We start from the raw sequence: 22,501 nt of genomic DNA, 5'->3' as shown, positions 1-22,501 counted from the left end.
CAAGCTATTCTAGAAACAAATTGCTATCCAATAGCCATTTTACTCTAAATTTAAGAATCTATGCCTTTGCAAATCTCTGCATTATAGGCCCATGCTGCAGATCTGTCGATTCTAATGAATCTTATTGAAGCGTTCTGTGAATGTTGGCTTTACTATTTCCTATTTCATTCAGCTTCTGTTTACCATGAACTAATTGAGAAATATAGCTACAATAGGCTCTTGGCCTGAGAAATGTGAACTACTGAACTATTTTGGATGATCTTCCTAGCCAAAGATGCATGCATAACTTCAGTCATGCAATTAATATGAAGACTGCAAGTAAAGATATGAGGCAAAACTGTCAATATAGTTGCTTGCATGGCTCCATTAAACAGTTTCTAGAATTCTAATATTGTGTTATATACATTAAATAATCTGCTACTATCACTATTCCTTTTTCTTTTTATCATTTTTGTTTCTATATTCATTCGAGTACATGTAATAACAAGTCATACAGTCTGACATACTTGAAAGAATGAAACGAACAGCATTTTAAGGCACTGTAATATCCATTGTGTAATGTTTGCAGATTTACATACCTGGTCTGCTAACATAAGTACTGTTTTCATTGTGAACCTTCGAGAACAAAAGTTGAAGAGATCCTCAAGGCTGGGTCCAAGAAGATCCATGACTAGAACATTATAATCTTTCTCCTGACCATACCACCTATAAAGAAGCAGAAATGGTTAGGATAGATTGAATGTAACCAAACATAATGTTCATAGTTTGTTTCAGAAAATACTTATTTTCTGAATATTGTTTTCTTAATATTTAATGAATCCCACTTTTGTAGATGTATTTTTCCGTACAACATTTTAAAATCTGACAGTTGGTTATGGTTTACAAAGCACATACGATGCAACATAATGCAGTCAAGGGTCAGCATTGCTGGGTAATTTGCCAATCCCTGGAGCCTCCTGGCCCTGTTCCTCCTCACTAGCACAGCAGAAGCTAGACCATAAGGATTTATATGCTGGCTTTGGGAGCATAGACCTCATAAGGCAGCAAAAAAAGTCAAGGTGAACTAAGATATGTAAAAGAATATAAGGTCTAAGTGGCATTAAAAACATTGTTAAAAAGCCAGACTGGATGAAATAAATACTCAAGGTATGTTTGAATGCCTATACTGAAAGCTCCCTTTCCGATTCATAGGCAGCTCTGCTAACTGCAGGGCCACAATCAAGAAGGCTTTATCCCTTGTGCCTACCATCTTAATGTCTGGGCAGTCACAGAGGTTTCCACAGTTGATCTTAAACAAGAATGATTATTTAGGTGAAGGCAGTCCTTTAGATAAGGGACCCCTAAACTGATTTTAAAGGTTAAACCCAGCAATGAGACAATGAAAAGGAGCAATAGCTTTGCACACCTTGACCTCCCTCTCCCACACACCCCTCTGGAAAACGGTGCTGACTAAGCCCAGAGAAGCAAGTGAATGGGCATCAACAACAGGAGTAAGGAGGACCCACTGCGAGCATCTCTCCTTAAGGATCCTCTAAAATCTAGAATTATCATGGAAATGTAGTTAGATTGCATCTAGTGGTTTTAGTTTAACCAAATCAAAACACTGATCCTTTCAACTGCTGCAGAAAGCAACAACATATGCATAGTGAAATCACTTTCAGGAAGCGCCCTAGATGCATATGTAACAATATTCAGGCATTTTATCTTTCTCCAACACTCTCTAGAATTCAGAAACTACCATGACAGCAACATTTGGTATACGCAGAAAGGTCACACTGTAGAGTCACTTAGAAATGGGAACAGACAATTGATAGTCTAAAAATCTGTGTACAAAATAGTTTCAATCATTTCTTTTTTAAAACTGAGGAGTCTAACTACTTGGAGAGCGTAAATTGCACACAGCTGGGAACACACCATAGCAAAGACCACAGTACAATACCAATCTGAAATGCAATGCTGAATTCTATGAAAGAGTAAAATAGTCTCTGAACCCAAGGAGGCACACCAATGTAGACTTTATGAATGGGTAAAAAATAAAAACAAGGTCAACATTTCTGAAATCACTATCTCAACTTGCTCTCTACAGACAGAAAGAGCAACAAATCAAGATGGGCATAATAAAATTATTGGCACCAGCAGAAGACAACATATACTAAGGTCAGTTGAAGTAAAATACGTAAGTGAAGGCTGTATGTTTTAAAACTGGCAAGATACAGCCAGTCAACTGACTTTTAAGTTAGCCTTCACAAGCAGCTGGCACTTGAGGAACCAAGAGGCTCTTTGTCTTGTGGGAATGCAGACACTCAACCCTAGATGCTCCTTAGATGCTCATGTATGTAGAGAAGCAGAGGGGGAAACTACCTTTGGGATTCATACAGGTATTACTTATAATTCCTTCTAGCAATGATTCAAAACTTCCTGTACGTACTCAGTATCATGCAAAATTGCATCAGGTATTAACATATTATGTATACTACAGAAATATATATATATATATATATATATATATATATATATAGTCCAGTAGCACCTTAGAGACCAAATTTGTTCTTGGTATGAGCTTTCGTGTGCATGCACACTTCTTCAGATGCTACAGATAGATATTGATCTAAAATTTACAGATGCTCAGAAACTCTTCAGGAAAAAACCTTAAGAGGGGGAACTCCTCCTCCCACAACTGCATAAGACCACTATGGCACAATATGTTGAGACAGAATTGGGGAAGGGGAGAACAGACAACTGGGTGGGAGGGGGAAATGGAGTGACTGAAAAGAAAGGTGAGAGGTAGAGACACTAAAGCAGGGGTAGGCAACCTAAGGCCCGGGGGCCGGATGCGGCCCAATCATATTCTCAGTCTGGCCTGTGGGTGGTCCAGGAATCTGCGTGTTTTTACATGAGTAGAATGTGTGCTTTTATTTAAATTGATCTCTGCGGGCATAGGAATTCGTTCATATATTTTTTTCAAAATATAGTCCAGCCCACCACGTGGTCTGAGGGACAGTGGACCGGCCCACGGCTGAAAAAGGTTGCTGACCCCTGCACTAAAGTATACAAAGGTTAGACAGACCATCACATTCTCTGGGTAGGTCACTTCCAGTTTAACAAGAATAAACTACTTAAGTGTCAAGAGATGGATTTGAGAGCTGTCTGTAGACATCAATTGATAAATCCGTTCTAGGATTGGGCATGAGTCAATCTTTCCACAAACAAAAAACTACAATGGGGTGGGCTGTCCCAGAGCAGCCCAGTGAGGACTAAATGAAGTCAGTGGGCATGGAAGATCAACTCAGGATTCAAGGCAATGTTTAAAACATCTTAAACATTTACATTTGTGGCATATGTTATTAAGAGGGTAGATTTGCCACTGTACTTATCACAATATTTGAGTATATAGGATAAGGGGAATAATATGTAGAATAAGTTTTAACTTACACAATACTCACATCTTAAATGCATCTCTAGCAACTTTCAGACAGGCAGAAAGTGTGACTGACAATAGTGATTTCACCATGGGTTTATATTTAAAAGGTATCAATTACATGTACAGTGGTGCCCCGCTAGATGAATGCCTCGCAAGACGGAAAACTCGCTAGACGAAAGAGTTTTCCGTTTTGGAGGTGCTTCGCTAGACGAATTTCCTATGGGCTTGCTTCGCAAGACAATGTCTTGCGAGTTCCTGTGGGGGTTTTTCCTCCCCCCCTTTTTCTAAGCTGCTAAGCCGCTTATCAGCTGATCCAATCAGCCGATAAGCCACTAAAAGCCGCTAATAGCGCTAATCCGCTAATCTGTCAATGGGCTTGCTTCGCAAGATGAAAAAACCGCTAGACGAAGAGAATCACAGAATGGATTCTTTTCGTCTTGCGAGGCACCACTGTACTTCATGTTTACCTAAATAAAACACTGAAAGGACTAGTCAAAGTAAAATGTACCCAACTGAGACCATAAATTAACACTGAATTTTTTGAAACTATTGTGATTATACAGATAGTGGTACCTGTAGTTACGGCCTCAATCCATTCTGGGGTGCCATTTGCACCCCGAAAAGTCCGTAACTAGAGCACGGCGCAATATAGCACTTCTGCACATGTGCAAAGCACGCAGAACGCTTCTGTGCACGTGGCGAAACCCAGAAGTGTGCCGCATTCGCAAGCCAAAAAGCCGAAACATGAACCTAACGCAACACGAGGTATAACTGTACTGACTTAATATATATCTAACATTGAAGGCAGAAGAAATTGCGATGTTTACTTGTGTTCAAGTACTACTTCAAGCGGGACGCGGGTGGCGCCGTGGGTTAAACCACAGAGCTTAGGACTTGCTGATCAGAAGGTCAGCAGTTCGAATCCCCATGACGGGGTGAGCTCCTGTTGCTCAATCCTTGCTCCTTCCAACCTAGCAGTTCGAAAGCACCTCAAAGTGCAAGTAGATAAATAGGTACCGCTCCGGCAGGAAGGTAATCAGCGTTTCCATGTGCTGCTCTGGTTCACCAGAAGTGGCTGTCATGCTGACCACATGACCTGGAAGCTATACACCGGCTCCCTCGGCCAATAAAGAGAGATGAGCGCCGCAACCCCAGAGTCAGCCACGACTGGACCTAATGGTCAGGGGTCTCTTTACCTTTACCCTTTATCTGCTTATGAAACCCATAAGATAGATAACAAGGGCACATAGCTGCAGTTGAAATACCCTATGATTCCTTGTTCATTTAGATAGTGGTTGAAATCAACATCTAAATAAAGCTGTCCACCAACTTCTGGTTGATTAAGCATGTCACCTTTTTCTTATACTTTTATCATAACACAAAGTCTAGACAGGTTAAGTCAGAAGTCAAACACAAAACGCACCCAAACTCTAAGGTGTGACAACTATCCTTTGAAGGTAGTTGCACAATTAAACCAAATATTTCAGCAATGCAAGCTAGTAAAGCCATACCTCATTTTGCTAAATTCTGCCTTGCAACTAGTCATCTAGCAAGAGGCAATTGTGGGTCAGAATGCATGCACAATAAGATATCAGTCATTGACACTGTTGGAAAAAACACAGTAATAAACCAGAGCAGGCTAATGTCTCAATGCATCTACAGACGAGTTCACATGAAACTTCCCTAAACATTCCATCAAATGGGGAACTGACTGAAATTCAGAGAAACAATCTTGATCACGGCTCTTTAGCCCTTAGTTTAACTTGGAAGGAAGGAGTGGTAAAAGGCAATGCATTTCCAACCTTTTCTCCCTCCAACACACTGAGCAGCTGCTCTCATTCTGTTAACAAAGGATTTAGCCTTACACAACAGAACTTCCCCTCCTGCACACACACCCTGGGGGAAACTCCAGAACACATTTTTTTTGGGGGGGGGGATGAGAGGGGGAAAGTTCCACTGTGAAAACAGAAATCCTTCCACTAACAGAATGACTGACTTAGCACTACTTTGGATACAAGTCTAAGTCCAGGGACAAGAGGGCATAGTGTGAACACTTGGTGAAACCTTCAGAAGCTAGGTTAATGCTTTGCCAAAGAAAGCAGGCTTAGGTCTGATCAGCACCTGGAACCAAGACCTATATTACCTATGTAACCCTATGTATCTACTCCTGAAATTCATGACAGAGAAGAAGAGGAGTTTGGATTTGATATCCCGCTTTATCACTACCCTAAGGAGTCTCAAAGTGGCTAACAATCTCCTTTTCCCTTCCGTGAGGTGAGTGAGGCTGAGACTTCAGAGAAGTGTGACTAGCCCAAGGTCACCCAGCAGCTGCATGTGGAGGAGTGGGGAATCGAACCCAGTTCACCAGATTACAAGCCCACTGTTCTTAACCACTACACCACACTGGCTCATCATATATTTAACAAAATAGTCGTCTTCTTTTTAAAAAGGGTAACTCGAGGAAGTTAAACATGATTAATTTGCAAGCATGCTTCTCTGCTAAGGTGAATCTGGAATAGCAAAAATGCAGTGTTCAAAACTCCGATTGTTCTAGGCACATTTTGCAACAGGGAATTTCATTAGCATGAGCCGTTTCTGAGCTCTGGGCGCAGTACTGCACCTAAGATTTCAGATTAAAACTGCATAGTGGAAGGAAAGGAGGAACTTTTTCTGCCTCCCCACTTCCAGCTACTCTCTCTGGAGAAGAGACCCTCTTAAAAATATTGGGGGGTGGGCAGGGGAAAGACTAGACCATGTGAAAAGTGAACATGATATTTTAGCTGCAGTTCATTCATTTTCAGCTTTGTATTCTTGTTATTAAATAGCGCACCTAGACATTCCGTTGTTGCGCCCATAATCTACATTTAAGGTGCCATTTAGCTCCTAGCTTTCATATTCCAGGTTTTAACACCAGAAATGCTCTGTCTCCATCACCTGGGCTGTTTGGACAATCTATCCCCTTCCCCTAAACAAGGCACTAGCTCAGTTTTTTAGAGTGCTGATAACACCACAGTTGTGGGCTCAATCCCCATATGGGACAGCTGCATATTCCTGCATTGAATTCTATGATTATGCATTGAATTATTCTATGCATTGAATTATTCACTTCTGCAAATGGAGATGATGCACTTTTGACCCCTAAATTTATGCATTCCTATGTATTTCACATTTGTACGACCAGGAACAGAAAAACTGGGGCACCTAGCAGTGTTTGAAATTAGCCAGGTACATTTTGGTAGTGGTGATGTGACTATGTGGAGATTTCTGGGTGCCAGGTTGGTGTCCAGAGTTTAAAAACCTCTGCCTTAGTCCATGGTTAATACCACTTCCATTTTCAGTTTGCGCGTTTCTCCTTCTTGCATAATGGGACAAGTGAATTGTTGTAAGAACAAGCTACAGTCAAGCAATGTAGTTGAGATCATAGAATTGCAGTCCTGGAAGGGACCCCAAAGTTCATCTAGTAAAGGCAAAGTAAAGGACCCCTGGACAGTTAAGTCCAGTTGAATTTGACTATGAGGTCCGGCGCTCATCTCCGCTTTCAGGCCAAGGGAGCTGGCATTTGTCCATGGACAACTTTTCCAGGTCATGTGGCCAGCATGACTAAACCACTCCTGGAGCACGGAACACCGTGACAAGTGCCAGAGCGCATGGAAACGCTGCTTCTCTTCCCACTGCAGTGGTACCTATTTATCTACTCGCACTGGTATGCTTTTGAACTGCTAGGTTGGCAGGAGCTGAAACAAAGAAGCAGGAGCTAACCCCATCACAAGGATTTGAACCACCGACCTTATGATCGGCAAGCCCAAGAGACTCAGTGGTTTACACCACAGCGCCACCAGGGTAATCTAGTCCAACCCCCTGACGAAAAGGCATTCAGTTGTGATGACAATAACCTAGACTTAAGATGCCACTTGGCACCTAGCTTATATACAGTGGTACCTCGCAAGACGAAAAACGCACAAGACGAAAGAGTTTTCCGCTTTTTGAGTCGTTCCGCAAGACGAATTTCCCTATGGGCTTGCTTCGCAAGACGAAACGCTAAGCCGCTAATAGCCGTGCTTCGCAAGACGAAAAAACCGCAAGACGAAGAGACTCGCGGAACGGATTAATTTCGTCTTGCGAGGCACCACTGTATCTGAGTTTCTAACAATGGCACCTAGTCCTCAAGCCACCTAAAAAATTGCCACTGGCACTTAAGAAATGTTTAAGAACTAGTTCACGGTCAATGAATTTGAAACATTTCATTCAAGTTGTCCTTGTGACAATTTCCCGAAATTATATGGACATATGAGATTTAGAACCAATCCCACCAATGTTTTGGTTTTTTTACAAACCTATTTTAAGAGAAAAGACAATATTTGATAGCCTTCATTCAACAGCCATAAGCAAAGGTACACAGTTTTTGTAATGAAAATGCATCTTAACCCAAACCAATCAAAAGTTAGATGCCATGACTCCACCTTTTCAAAATTGTCCGTTTAATGCCTTCCCTCTGATCAGTTTGAAAGAGTTCTGTACAGTCATACCTCTTCTTGCAAATGCATCATGTTGCTTTTTTGGGGTTAAGAACACGGCAAACCCGGAAGTGTTTACTTCTAGGTTTTACTCTATCGCGCTTCACACATGCACAGAAGCCCCACTCTGGTTACAGACTTTTCAGGGTGAAAACGGCACCCCGGAACAGATCGTGTCCGCAACCAGAGGTACCACTGTAGTTTTGTTTCTTATGATGAAGTGGTAGCAAATAGGATAACCATAGAACAGGGCCCAAGATTCAAAGGTCAGCTTAAACACACACACAAAATCCCTAAAATGCAAATCCTTATGTTATGCGGAAGTCAGTTCCTAGAGTTTCCAAAGCAACTTATCAAACAGTGCTAGGAGCAGGTTTCAGAAAGGGATGGGGTGAGGTCATTTCAGAAATCCTTTCATATATACAAAGCATGTTGTGCAGCCTTTTTGACCAGGGCCTGTAACAAGTCTGTATGTACCAAGAAACTGCCCTGATGCTCCTAAGGACAGAACAAGGGGGACCTGCAAAAGGAGTGTTGCTGTATGGAGTGTTCCTGTTCAGGGTTACAGCCAGATATACCCTCTTCCACTATATTCCCCTCCAATTGCCTCCCAAAGATGCTCTGTGGCCAGTGAGCATGCTTAGCCGTCACTGCCCTGTTGATATGTGTGTAGACTGTCCCTCTCGTATTCCTTACGGATTGTTTGTACATCTGCAAACCCTGTGGTTTCTCTGATCATACTGATACCTCCCCTCTTAGTTATCATGGGCCCTGCTTTTGCTGAAGTCCTATCAATATTGACCAGCTCAGTTTGCCTTTAGGAGAGACAAAAGTTTCTAATAGCAAAGTTTAGTGTCTATAATCAAACTAACATGATTTTCATTCTGATATTAGTTCTCTACAGGCACTCTCTTATGTTACATAAACACATGACGGGGGATGCAAAGACAAGTCTCTTGTTTGACAAGATTTTACTAGACTATGATTTAAGACTTTTTTAAAAAAATTAAGTATTTATGAATACCTTTTCTGCCCACAAGTAGCTATAATTTGTAAAAACAGTATAAAGACACCAGTTGAAACTAAATAAAACTTAACACCACAAGTTGAGTTTAAAATCCATCAAAAGCCAGACAAAGCAAAACAGTATTTAGGGTTTGCCTAAAGTTAGGAAAAGATGGTGCCAACCTGACCTCCAAGGAAGGCAAATTTCACAATTGGGTGCTGGTACAGAACAGGCCCTGTCCTGGGTATCCATCAACCTAGCCTCCCTTTGTGGTGGCACATACAATACGGTCACTGATAAAGACTGTTAATTTTGGACAGGAGGCCATCTTTCAGATATCAAGTATTGGTATTTGTGAAATTGTGTTGTGTTATATTGGGTTGTAAATTGTGTTATATTGGGTTGTAACCAGTCTAAGTTAATTGCATTAGGGTCCTACTGAAAACTGTATGAAATGTTAGTTAAGACTTAAGTCGCAGTTATTTCACTGGAAACGAAGTGCAACTAAATTTTAATCCAAGCTATCATTCGCCAAACCAGTTAATCATTTGCAAAAATAATATAACAAAAAACATACTGGAAAACCTGTTCAGTTTCTCCAACACAAACTATTTGATGCAAGAATAATCTAAGAGTGCATATGCTTTCTTGTGCTTCATGTATTTTACATGTGAGGAACAGAGCTGTCTTATTACTGATCTTCTAAGTCATTCTGGGAACTTTTGGCTAAAGAATAGAGTAAAAGTGTTTTGCATAGATAATCAATAAAATAAATCAGAAATTACAAAGCAGAGCCATAATGCCAATAAATAAATCACAACTTCATTCATCCAGGTGATGTACTTCAATGTTTTTTAAAGAAGTGGAATGGACCTCTAAGGCCATCTGGTTCAACCCTAGCTGATGAACACTATAGCATTCCATGTAGTACAGCCTGTGGAAGGAGCCCACCACTTTCCAGGGCAGCCTGTTCCACTGTCAAGCTGTGCTAACCACAGGTGCAGAACTCAAACCATGATCTGAACATCTAGTTGCACATGCAGTTATTCCTAATGTTTAGCTGAAATCACCTTTCATGTAATTCAAACCCTTTGGTTCGGGTCCTACTATCTGAAGCAACAGGAAACAGGCTCAATCCAATCATGTGACAGCCCTTGGAAATATTTGAAGAGATACATATTGCCTTTTAATTGTCTCTTTTCCAGACTAAACATACCCAACTCCATTAACCTTCACCATCCAGTTTGATTTCATTTTCTAATCTCTCAGAATCATGCAGCTATAGTTTTAACTTCATATTCACAGTGCAGCAGCCTCTGGAGGCAGAGAAACAGTAACTGATTTAGACATCACATCCATTAGCACTGGCCATTTGGCCTGCTGGTCTGCCAACTGACTGAAATCATGCTTTTGTCAATTCAGGCAATATGCAAAATTACAGTCTTCCTTTAACCATAGTTTGAACCATCTTCAGCCATTAGCTACACATGGGGTGGATAACCTGTTCCCTTTCATTTGTTGTCAGGCTCCAACTTCCATTACCCACGATAGCCAATGGTCAGGGATGATGTCCATCAACATCTGGAGTCTCACAGATTAGCAAGCCCTGAATTATGCAATGATCACAAGTGCATGCCATGGTAATCAATGTTTGAAATTTGCCAGGAGCATTTTGCACCTGGTTATCGGCTAGTTGCAGCCAAATGAAGGGCACCAGGATAACACCTGACATCTCCACCAACTGGGGGTGCAAGCCTGGGGATCCTTGGATCTTGACTGTTTTCATACACTAGCAACACATCCAGCAGAATTATATTGTATTTTATCTGCACAATCATAATGAATTTCAGGAACCAAATAGCTGTATTGAAAAATATGACTTTTGAGGCATCTAGCCCCAAAACTGCAACTAGGCATTCTGTTTTGGAAACTCTTACCCTGGTTTAAGGAGCCATTTGGTACCTAGCCATATCTGAGTTTCTAACACTGATGGTAATCCAACAAATCACAGTAAACCAAGAACATTCCTTGACCTATCATTGCATTTTCTTGGTGCCAATGAATCATAATCCGTGATTCAGATGTAACACTAAGCAGGGGATCATAGTTTGCTTCCACCCAACAGGAGCACAATGGAGAAAATTAGGCACAATTGGCTTGTGCACAGGTAGCCAGAGTTAATAGCTTACAATGTGAAAACACAACCAGCATGTGTAGTTAGCAACATGCAAACAAAGAAGACAACAAAAACTTCAATGATTACTTCTGAGATGAAAGAACAGTTGCCTCAGCAAACATTCCATATCCTCATAATAATTTATCATCACTCAACCAAATCAATTTCCTTTACTGAAAAAAGTCACCAATTACTTCATTAATACATTTATGGAATTGGGTGGCTAAAGTATATTCTGCATTTCCTAAAAATATACTTCCCTTAATGTTTTGTTATTTACAAACAACTGCCAGGTTTAATAAAGCAAAAAGTAAAATTTAAACAATTAAACTAAAAAATAGCCTCGCTAACCAACATGTAACTTCATACAATCGAGTGGTTTTTAAATGGACATCTACAGTTCTTCATAACAAAATACTGGCTTTCAAAGCAAGATCATCCAATTTTCAACCTTAGCAGCAAAAATTTAAATATTATTATGCTCTGCATCTAAGCACAGGCCTGAATAGAATCTTATCAAAAGTGAAAACTCCATCAACAGAATGCAGAACAGCCAAATCTATTACATAATAAATGCAGCTTTATTCCTACAGTTGCACAATGTAATTAAATCCGGGGGGCAGTTGCTTCATACAAGTATGTCATTGAATAATTCTGTATCCATTCAGTAAAGGACTTATGTAGGTTACAACATGGCATTGTAGTTTATGTAGTTCACAAACTTCCAGCAGCAGAAGCCTCTTATGACTAAGACATCAACATTTCTTACTGGTTTACAATTGCAACCCAGTTTTTAACTACTTAGAGAATAGAATTGGAAGTGCCTTTACTAAGTTTATTTTCTGCTTACACATGGTTCATTTTGATTATGAGGTACAAATGCCAGAAGTCACAGTACAACATACAGAAGTGAAATGTAAGAGTTCAAAAAAGGTAAGTAGAATAACCATCCTAAATTGAATCCATTTACTGTAGTCTCTTCACTTGCCAAACTTATTACTAACAATATTCGTAAGCAAAACCCAATCAGATTATTTTTTTCAGATATACAAGGTATTTAACAGTACTGTTGATGTTTTAGGGCACTAGCAAAGAGCTGCTAAGAGTCTTGACTCAGAATCTTTTCCTTTGTATAAAGTTTTTTTTAAGTGCTTTTTATGAGTTTCACAATAGAAAAGCAGACTGAGCTGCTACTTTATTTACTCTCCCACTAGCTACTAGTTCCCTCCATTACAAGACTGGGAACCTCTCAAGTAGATCTCACAATGAAATTCCATTTTCAAGGAGAATAAAAGGAAGGAAGGTGATTTAAGCAGCACTGCGTAATTAAGAGCTCAGTGATGCATATGTCGTCAGCAACTGTAAGGGGCTTCCACTTTCTGCACTCTTCCTTCCCTCCCCAGTCCTCAGAAGCCCCAATCTTTCAAGATACAATACTGATGGTAGAAGGGAATGGGAGCGAGGTGGGAAATTAAATATATTCCACTTCATGGGAATGTTTAAGTACTGACATCCGCCATTTTCTGAGCAGAGGAGGAAGACATGTTGGAACAAAAACACAAAAGGGAGCAGCCATTTCCACTGTTCTATTCCAATCCTCAGAGTAACCAGTACTCCTGTCTCAACTACTGCCATATTCTCAAGTACTAGATAATTTTGTTGGTGCAGAGATGGGGAAGGGAAACAAGCAGCTGGTAGGGAAGGATCCTTCAAGATCTTTTTCTAGATGCAACTTGCTACCACTCATAATAAGGCTTATTTCAGGCAACATATATGTATCACTTCCTCTAGCAGTGAAAAACAAAATACACTCATCCTTTGGGGAAAAGAGATAATGACTACTTTATCTCCCAAGAGCTATAATTCTTACCGTATGTGAGGGATGCCAACTCCCCCTTGCAGAATCTTGTATAGTTTGCTTTCATATAGCAGCTGGGGATGTCTGGCCTTCTGAGACTCCAACTTCACAGCTACTTCCTGCAGTGAAGAGGGAATATGGGTCAGAGATCCTATTGGAGCAAGAGGACTGCATTTCTCCACTACAGCATATTTGAGGGCATGGGAAAGCCTTCCACAGGAATATCCTGGTAAGTGACAAGCTCCGCAAACATATTCCACACAGAGTGCCGACTTCTGTAAATATCCTTCCTAGGGATACTAACATTAATCCATTATTCCCAGAAAGTGTTAAAACACTATGACGAAGGTGCCTTCATTGCCTCTTGAACGAGGTTAATTGTGAATGCAAGAAATGAGCTTAGGTGCAGTTTCTCTATAGATCACATAAGGATCCCCCCTCAACAATACAAACGGCCTCTTTATCCATCTATTACCAGGCAGACTGGCGTTTTATGTACTACAAACACTACTAAGCTAACTATTAAAAGAGTCGGGGCCGGGGGAGAGAAAATTTTCAAAACTGAACCAAGCATTGCAGACTCATCACTGCCAAGACAGGACGGAAACCCTATTACAAAAATACAAATCAAAACCCTACACCGTGAAGGTGCTTATTATGATTTGTCACGATCGTGTCCTTCCCCCCCCCCCCACCCCACAAAAAGAACCTAAGAAATAAGTTCCAAAATAAAAATGAGTAGGAAAAAGTCCGACGCTAATATCTATAAACGACTAAAGCGGAGCGGCGGCGAAGCCAGAAACGGCCCTCGACATAAGGGCGAAGTGGGGGCGGCCAGGCTTTGTGGCAAGAGAGTCCGGGGAGTTTTTCCTGGCGCTTTTCCCCCGAGTTCATGTTCTGCCAGGCGGGGGGGGGGGAAAGGAGCGAGAAGCGACCCCTCTTCTCTGACGCGACGGGGGGAGAGGGGGTGGAGAAGAGGCCCGGGCGCCCGCCGGCCCTTACCTCCCCGTTGGTGATATTGATGGCCAAGTATATGTCCCCGAAGGAGCCCGAGCCGATCTTCCGCACCAGCTTGTATTTGCCCCCGACGATGAACTCGGCCTTGGAGCCGCTGCTGCTCGCCATGGCGACCGAGGGAGAGCGCGAGCGGGGAGGGGGGAGGAGGGGGGCTTGTTCACACGTCGAGCGCCCGACTGCCGAGTTTCTCCTCAAGGAGCTCCCGCTACGAAAAAGCCAGGATTTCGAGGGGTCTGTCGGTGGGAGGAAGAAGAATAAGAGGGGGGAAGTGTATGGAGGACGGGGGGAGGGAGGGAGGACTCCGGTCCCCGAGGCTCCCTTCGCAACCAGGCCCCTTTGTAGGAAGCGGACGTCCCCCTCCACACGCTTCCGCGGCTGTCAGCGCTCTCTCTGCCCTCTCAGGAAAGGCAGCCCTGAGGGCTGGGAAGGGAGGGATAAGCTCGAGCGGATCCGGCTGCCGCCGCCGCCGCCTGGCGCTTCATTCGGCCGCCGCCGCCATCTTGTCTGTCTCTCTCTTGCTCTCGCTCTCTTTCTCTCTCTCTTTCGCTGCTGATATCCAGGACACAAAATGCCTCCAGCCCGCGACCGACGCTTCTTCACCGCGCAGAGCACTCTGGGAAACAGGGGAGGAGAAGCGTCTCTCTGCGCATGCGTTTCCCGGAGGGAGGACAAGCAGGAAGTGTGCGTGATCTTAACGGCTTGGAAGGGATCGGCTGGTTTGGCGCATGCGCAGAAAGGCGCGGGGTGTGTTTTTCCCCCCCCCCGTTAAGAGTAGACCCGCCCGTTAAGTACCGTAGGCAACTCTTTGAATTACGCAGTTTACATCACGCCACACACGGGGTTGGGAGGGGCAGGGGGAGAAAAGGAAGAAAGAAAAGTTTAATATAGCGTATAGTCCAAGAGAGGCTTCTCGAAGTGACTGAAGCAACCGGTTAAAGCCCTTATACTGTAACTGGAATGGGCCAGGTGTGCGGGGCTTGGTCGTTTGCTTTTTATCGCGTTCATTCTGCATGGAATTCGGGATGGCGTACGTGTCTCTCCCGCCTCCTCATTTAATCCCTACAACAACCCTGCGGGGTAGGTTAGTCTGAGCTTCATGGCTGGGTTGGGATTTAAACCCTGGTCTCCCAGGTCTTGGTCCTACACTCTTAACCACTACACCGCACTTTCCATAGGGTCCACACGTCTAATTACTGTATGTTAGATGCCCAAGTGAATGGGCGTTGTTGTTTAGTCGTGTCCGACTCTTCGTGACCCCATGGACCAGAGCATGCCAGGCACTCCTGTCTTCCACTGCCTCACGCAGTTTGAACAAACTCATGTTGGGCATGCAGGAATACAATCCAGAAAACCTTTAGAAAAGCAGGAGGAAAATGCCCAAATTGCAAGGGTAAAATGCAGGTGGAGGGCATCTACACCTATCTGAGTTCTGGGGAAGAAATGTGTGGCACAAATTATGTACAGTGGTACCTCGGGTTAAGAACTTAATTCATTATGGAGGTCTCTTCTTAACCTGAAACTGTTCTTAACCTGAAGCACCACTTTAGCTAATGGGGCCTCCTGCTGCCTCTGCTCCGCCGCTGCATGATTTCTGTTCTCATACAGAAGCAAAGTTCTTAATCCAAGGTAATATTTCTGGGTTAGCGGAGTCTGTAACCTGAAGCGTATGTAACCCGAGGTACCACTGTATTTATTGCATTGGTCTTCTGAGACACAGCGGTCTCTACACCGATGGTGGGACATCTATGGCACACAAGGAGCCCTAATTTGGGCCCCAAGAACGTTATCCTTAGTCCATGTCCATCTATACCACGTGTGACATGAGGGGAGGGCATGTAAAGATGTGACTCCCAGCCTAAAGCAGAGTTTGAAGTTAGTGGTAGCTTCCAATTCCTGGGCTTTCAAACCAGTTTGGCAAAAGAATTGGGGTTCGCAGGCACTGGCAGACATCAGCATCTGCAACCCTCAGAGTCTTTGCCTGTGGCGTTGGATTTCAAACCGCATGGGCAAAGGAAAACATGTCACCACCTGAGAAAATGTTTCACCTGTTGTCATTGTGACATCAGATGATTGACAGGTGCACTTTTCAAAATGGGCTGCATGGTTTCTGGAGAGTAGGATTATGTCCCCCAGCTGGAAGCAGTTCTCCACCCTTGTTCTAGGGTCTAGGTGACCTACAATCAAGTTAAAAAACATGAAAAATTGTTTAAAATGTACACCATAATGGAAAATCAATATATAAAACTCCAGGTTCCACAGACGGGGTGAGAAATGTATCAGCAACCAAGAGTGGCACTAGCATAAACCCTTCACACAGCTCGATTAAACTGTATTTTGATAGTTGGAAGAAAAGAAAAATCTTAACTTGGTGCTGAAAAGATTTTGGTGTCAGGGCCAAACAGGTTCATGCTAAATATGAACTGAGTTAGAGCAGGAATTCATATCTGTTTCTATTTTGGGGTGCTCTTTTGAGGGATGGGGTATCAAATATCAAAATCTTTGATTTCTTAATTTTCTCACTTCCATTCCTGGGAATAATTAAAAAACCCTCCTCAGTGTGAACTAAGAAATGACCTGTCCAGACAATGGTTCATTCTACCATACATATGCTTGTCTGTATGTCCTTTACCAGCCACTCCATTCTAATCCCCCCCCTCCTACCTGGCTGCCAGGTATTTCAGCTCTCCACTTCTCAGCATTCCATACCATTGAGTTATTATGGGCTGGCTTGGAGATATATAGAAATATTTACATATTTCAGAATTGTTGTGCGTCCCTCAGGTTTGCCTCAAGTCGGCCAGTGCTTTTCTCTTGTGCATAGCTGTCTTAAGCACAATACTCATGGGTATTACTGTACAAATACTGGTGCACGAATTTTTCAATATATGTTGGCATTTGTCCTAATAGTTAGCTCAGTGAAACTGAACCATCTCTGAGCATAATCACATAGCTTCCTTCTTACCCTAAGCAACTAACATCTCGTTTTCTCTCATTTAATGTGGCTCTTGAGTAAGCAAAAACACCTGGCTTTCAAAGTTCTGTCTGCGTGCACTTCCGCTTTTTCTCTCTCAAAAGCGTGAGAACACAGGAAACATCTGCCTAATCAAGCAATAGATGACTGGTACAATGCACAGTAAACCATAAGTGCATACGGTATTTTGCATGAATATGCTAACAAGCAAAATCTTGAAACGAATGGTAGGCCTAGTACTTGAAGCCAAACTAAATGCCTTAATTTGATCTTGAGAGATATGTATAACACATAAGCTGTATTTAGCAAGTTTCTGGAGTTAGGTTTCTTTCTTTTTGAAAAAGCTGCAGTGGGGTGCAAATATAATCAGAGGAGCGATAAAGAGAAGAGTCTATGTAACCTTTTCCCTGTTGGATTGCTTTCCCATCTGTTGGTGAAAGGATTAAGTCTAGGCCAAACTCCTTGCCTCCCAGTTTCCCGAAAACATCCCTGCTGAAAATATGGACCAGCTTCCTACTCATTTCTTGGGACAGAAGTAGTTTCCGCCATTTTGTTTTTGAGGGAGGAGCTGCCCTCATCTTTGTTAACCTCATGAGGAGTCCAAATGTTTTCCACGTTTCTTGCTTTTTTAATAGTGTCACAGGGCTCTCAGCACTTTATGCAATGCCTTTGGAGTGATGCAGTGTGACAGTGCCGTGGTACAGTTGGTCATGGAACTGACTAGAGGGGTGGCAGCCATAGACTTAGTATTAAGCAATGCCCAGGACCTTGTGGAAGATGTAACTAGAATAATATAAATTCCTTCCAGATACACTGTGTATCTGAAGAAGTGTGCATGCACACGAAAGCTCATACCTAGAACTAACTTAGTTGGTCTTTAAGGTGCTACTGGAAGGAATTTTTTTTATTTTGACTATGGCAGACCAACACGGCTACCTATCTGTAACTAGAATAATATAATTGTAGAGCTGGAAGGGATCATGAGGGTCATCTAGTCCAACCCCTGCAATGCAGGAATCTTTTTGCCCAATGTGGGGCTCAAACCCACAACCCTGAGATTCAGAGTCTCATGTTCTACCAACTGACCTATCCGGTTGTTGAACTGATTGGCAACAGTGACCATAGTGTTAGCAAGTATCTATCTAAATGGACAGCTGCAAAGGAAGTCCTAACACATGCTGCTTCCAAACGCCTGTTTATTGCGCATTCATCCCGATTTGTTTACACAGCGTTTGTGTGAAGGTTATATGACATCGGCTGCTTATTAAGCATTCATTCTGACTTGTTTGTGTGGAGACTGTACAACATCATATCAAGCAACTGTTGATATCCATCACTTTCTAGTACATTTGCATCTGTCTTTGCGACCGAAGATGTATGGCAAATATCTGTTCCCGAACAAATGTTACAGAGAATGGAGTCCTCAGAACTGAGGCAAGTTGCAGTGACAAGAGACACATTTCTAGGTCTAATTGACAAATTAAAAGCTGACAAATCGCCAGATGGCATCCACCTGAGAGCTCTAAAATAACTCAAATGTGAAATTGGTGATGGTCTAACAAAACTATGTAACTTAAGAGCAGGCTCCATACCCAAGGACTGAAAAATGGCCAAGGTAACACCAATTTTAAAAAAGGAATCCTGGGGGAATCTTAAATATTACATGCCAGTTCACTAAACATCTGTTCTGGTAAAATTGCTATTAATGATAAAAATACCAAGCACATAGAATAATATGCCTTTCTGAAGCAGAACCAGTATGACTTTTGCAAGAGTCTCTCACTATCTCTCTAACTTTGTACAGTTCTTTGAGAGTGTCAACAAGTATATAGATAAAGGTGACCCAGCTGACATTGCATACTTGTTCAAAAAGCTTTTGATAAGAGTCCCTTACCAAAAACTCCTGAGTATGTTTAGCTGTCGCAGATTAAGAGGAGAGGTCCCCTAAATAGACAGTTCTCACAGTGGAGGGGTATAGAAAATAGAGTCCCCAAAGGAGATGTGTTGAGACCTGTGCTTTTTAACTTGTTTATAAATGATCTAGAGTTGTGAGCAGTGAGGTCAATGATACCAAATTGTTTAGGGTGGTTAAGCAAAAAGCGATCAAGAGGATCTTACCAAATTAGGTGAATGGGCAGTACAATGGTGAATGCAATTCAGCATAAGCAGGTGCAAAGTGATGCAGATTGGAGCAAATATCTATCGATCTATCTACCATCTATCTCTCATCTTCCTGATTTCACATGTAAGCTAATGAGGCCTGAACTGATAGTGATTCACCAAGAACAAGAACTTGGGGGTATAGTGGATAGCTCAAAGATGTTCCAGTGTGTAGCAGATGTGGAAAAGATGAATTCCACTCAGGTCCTGCTTGTGAACATCTGGTTGGCTACTGTAAGAACAGGATGCTGGACTAGATGGGTATTTGGCCTGATTCAGCCAACGCTTTCTTGTGTTCAAATTGCATTACTCCCTTGGCATTCCAGGAAGTACAGCTGGGTGGAGGCTGCTGAATGCCTACTGCCACTTCCCACTGGCTGCACTTTCCAGAATGGCTTGGCAGCGATGCAATGTGGCGTCATTCCCATGGCATTTCAGTTAGTGCGGCAACAGGAAACTGCAGTGTGCACTGCTGTGAGCTGGGCAGGCCTTTTTTAAAGTTAAAAAAAAAAAACCCCAAGGAAAATAATGGAAAACTCTTAGCCACCTTGTAAGGTTAACTAAGGTAAGTCACAATGCCTTAGAAATTTTGGGAAAATGTATTTCCTCCAGTTTAGGACTCATCCACACAATCACATAAAATGTCTAAAAATCCACATTTTTCTTATCTGAATTGGTCCAAACCTTATCGCTTTGTACTTTCTTAATACTTGGGTCAAACTATCCTCCCTGTCCATACTTGCAGGTGTGTTTATTTCATTCTTTTCCTATTTGCCTGCCTCTAACCCACCTGAGTTTGACCAAACTGCGGGAGGCAGTGGAAGACAGAAGTGCCTGGCGTGCTCTGGTCCATGGGGTCACGAAGAGTCGGACACGACTAAACAACTAAACAACAATAAGCCCACCTCTGCACCCACCACCCCTTTTTCCTTGATCAAGTGAGCACGCATGAATGAACTTGCATGCATGTTTTGTTTGTCTGTAAACATCCCTCCTTCCTCCCCTCCCACCACAGAGCTGGCCATCAAACACATTGGCAAGAATTGGAGGGGGGGCAGGAGGCGAGAGACAGGAGAGGAGTCCCATTCCACTCCCCTCTGGCTGCCTGTCAGAGCTTCTGGGGGATATCCTTAAGTACTTGGGGCTGCAGGCTCAAATCATAAGGGCAGATTGACAGCATGTATTTAAAGGTTCTAGAAACCTTTCACTTTTGTTTGAGTCGGGGTCATTCGCTTTTTGAGAACTTACCTCTTCTGACGCCCCTTCCAATTATTTCTCAGCCCCTGATCTCTACCTGGGCACTCTAAGCTGCTCAGCTGGTAGGGAAAAAATCCAGGTTGAGGGAAGGTAAGGTGTGGGAGGTAGTGAATGGAGGAGAACGTCAGGCGAACAACAGAGAACTAATTGAGGGACAGAATGGTTACTAGCCACATTAAATGACAATATGAGCAAGCCCTTTTGGGGTGGGGCTGCAGGATTTCCTTTTGTCCCCAACCCAAAGAATGGTTGGAAAAGAGTTCACCAACATGTTTGACTGTGCTCTAGAAAAGATACCACTGCCAGTATTGCTTGTATGTGGAGAGATTTTGAGCATAACAGTAAAGGGGGGGGGGGGGATTTAGCAGTCCCTTACCTCACCTTCATCATTTCTCCAAACCTTAACATAGCCTTAAATGACTGTTTGCCAATACAGTGGTACCTTGGGTTACAGACGCTTCAGGTTACATACGCTTCAGGTTTCAGACTCCGCTAACCCAGAAATAGTACCTTGGGTTAAGAACTTTGCTTCAGGATGAGAACAGAAATCGCATGGTGGCAGCGGGAGGCCCCATTAGCTAAAGTGGTGTCTCAGGTTAAGAACAGTTTCAGGTTAAGAACAGACCTCCAGAACGAATTAAGTTCTTAACCCGAGGTACCACTGTAGATTAATTGATACAAAACTCCTACTTAGCAAACCTGTGTCTGTAGCATTTCAGGCTGCAGTTGGAGACTTAGGTGACTGAAATGCTCCATACAAAATTTCCCCTCTCTATAAAATACTAGATGTCTGGGAGCAGGTTTCCAACCTAGCCTCCTCCCTGACACGCTAGTTTTCTATATGTAGGGATTTATTTATCTTGTTATTTTTTACTGTGGAGGATTCCATCATATCAGCTCAACTGCAGTCTGAAGATCTGCAGCACTGCCCAGACATGGCTTTATTACCTCAGCGAGAATAAATCCAGTTGAAACGAGTGATTCATATTCATGACAGGGTGGCCTACTGATCTCATCATAACTTGGGCGCTACTAACCTCTGGACTGGAAGCAATAGTTTGCTTAAGTACAGGTAAGTGCAGTTTGGTTTCATGAGCAGATAGTAAAGAGTTCAGCTTCATCGCCGAGCTAACTAGTTTTTCAAAGCCACTTTCATTTTATTCCGTTTTCATTTTATTTCTCCCCATCCTTTACAACATTGCTGTCTTTATTCTCGCAAGAAAACTGCAAGATGGATCCTGCGGAGACATATGGGTAGTTCAGATCAGCCACCTTCATGCATATAGCTAACCTCTTGTGTGCTAGTGGCAAGAAGCAAGGCTTTTATTTACATGAGACAACCTTACAGTAACTTCATCATGCTTCTGACATCACCCACATCCTGCTCACCAACTTGAATTAAATATTGTGGGGGACCAGGTAAGCCTTGCCCTGCATAATCGATCAAATGACACTGTAAACCTACACCATTTGAATGGCAATGTCCATCAACTTTGGGGGCCCCCAGCCCACTGAAATATTTTATTGTGGGGGCCCAAGCCACCACGGCCCCTAGGAGTTGGCTCCTGTCAACATCCACAAAGTTCTTCCATATCCTAGTGAAAGGATCTGCTTATCCCCCCCCCCTTCTAGAGATAAGTCCTCATACCTGACAGAATGGTACTCCAAAGGATTCCCCAAATCGGCAGGGAAAGCTTATGCTGGGGTGGGAAGCACAGGGGCAGTGCTAAAGAGCAGTGGCCAAAAAGCTCTCATGCAGAGCCTGGGTATCTCTTTGAATCACAACCCTCACTTCTGTTCCTCCTAGGAAATTTCAAAACCGCTTACTCAGGGCTGCCCGTGATTTCCAATCTAAGCTCTTACCAGGTTCATATCCACAGCTTCTGAAATTCTACAGTGTCAGGTGTTCTCAGGTCTTTATTTAAGGCACTGCAGCAAATCCAGCTGAACTGGAACACACAGGAGGAAGTAGGTCATGCTTGCCTGGAAGTTCTTCATTTTTCTTTTTTTGGCACTTTAGCACCAAAATAGAAACAAGAGCAAAGTGGCGGAGGAAAATTCTTCTGGCTCTGCAGAACATGATTGCTTCCCCCAACCCATGATTGTTTCTGCCTCCCATGC

General features: G+C 42.8%; 1 protein-coding gene across 18 annotated transcripts in view; it reads right to left on the bottom strand.

The window, feature by feature from the left end:
- Positions 1–14,728, bottom strand: part of CSNK1A1 (casein kinase 1 alpha 1) — a gene marked incomplete at its 3' end in the record, with an annotated part of 42,308 nt that extends 27,580 nt beyond the window's left edge. For 6 of the 18 annotated variants that reach the window (XR_014520692.1, XR_014520693.1, XM_083482597.1 and 3 more), the window contains exons 1-3: positions 13,978–14,667; positions 12,988–13,094; positions 579–705 (exon numbers count right to left, since the gene is read on the bottom strand). Coding sequence is in view for 15 of the 18 variants with exons in the window: in XM_083482597.1 (XP_083338723.1) it covers positions 579–705; positions 12,988–13,094; positions 13,978–14,100 (357 nt within the window). Of the gene's footprint in view, positions 1–578; positions 706–12,987; positions 13,095–13,977 lie in introns of all 18 variants that reach the window. The other 12 variants (XR_014520691.1, XM_083482591.1, XM_083482590.1 and 9 more) reach the window with 8 other exon arrangements.
- Between the last annotated feature and the right edge of the window lie 7,773 nt (positions 14,729–22,501).

This window comes from Podarcis liolepis, assembly GCF_965112155.1.
Source record: "Podarcis liolepis genome assembly, chromosome: 2".
NCBI classification, from domain to species: domain Eukaryota; kingdom Metazoa; phylum Chordata; class Lepidosauria; order Squamata; family Lacertidae; genus Podarcis; species Podarcis liolepis.
This window is presented reverse-complemented; position numbering and strand designations above follow the sequence as displayed.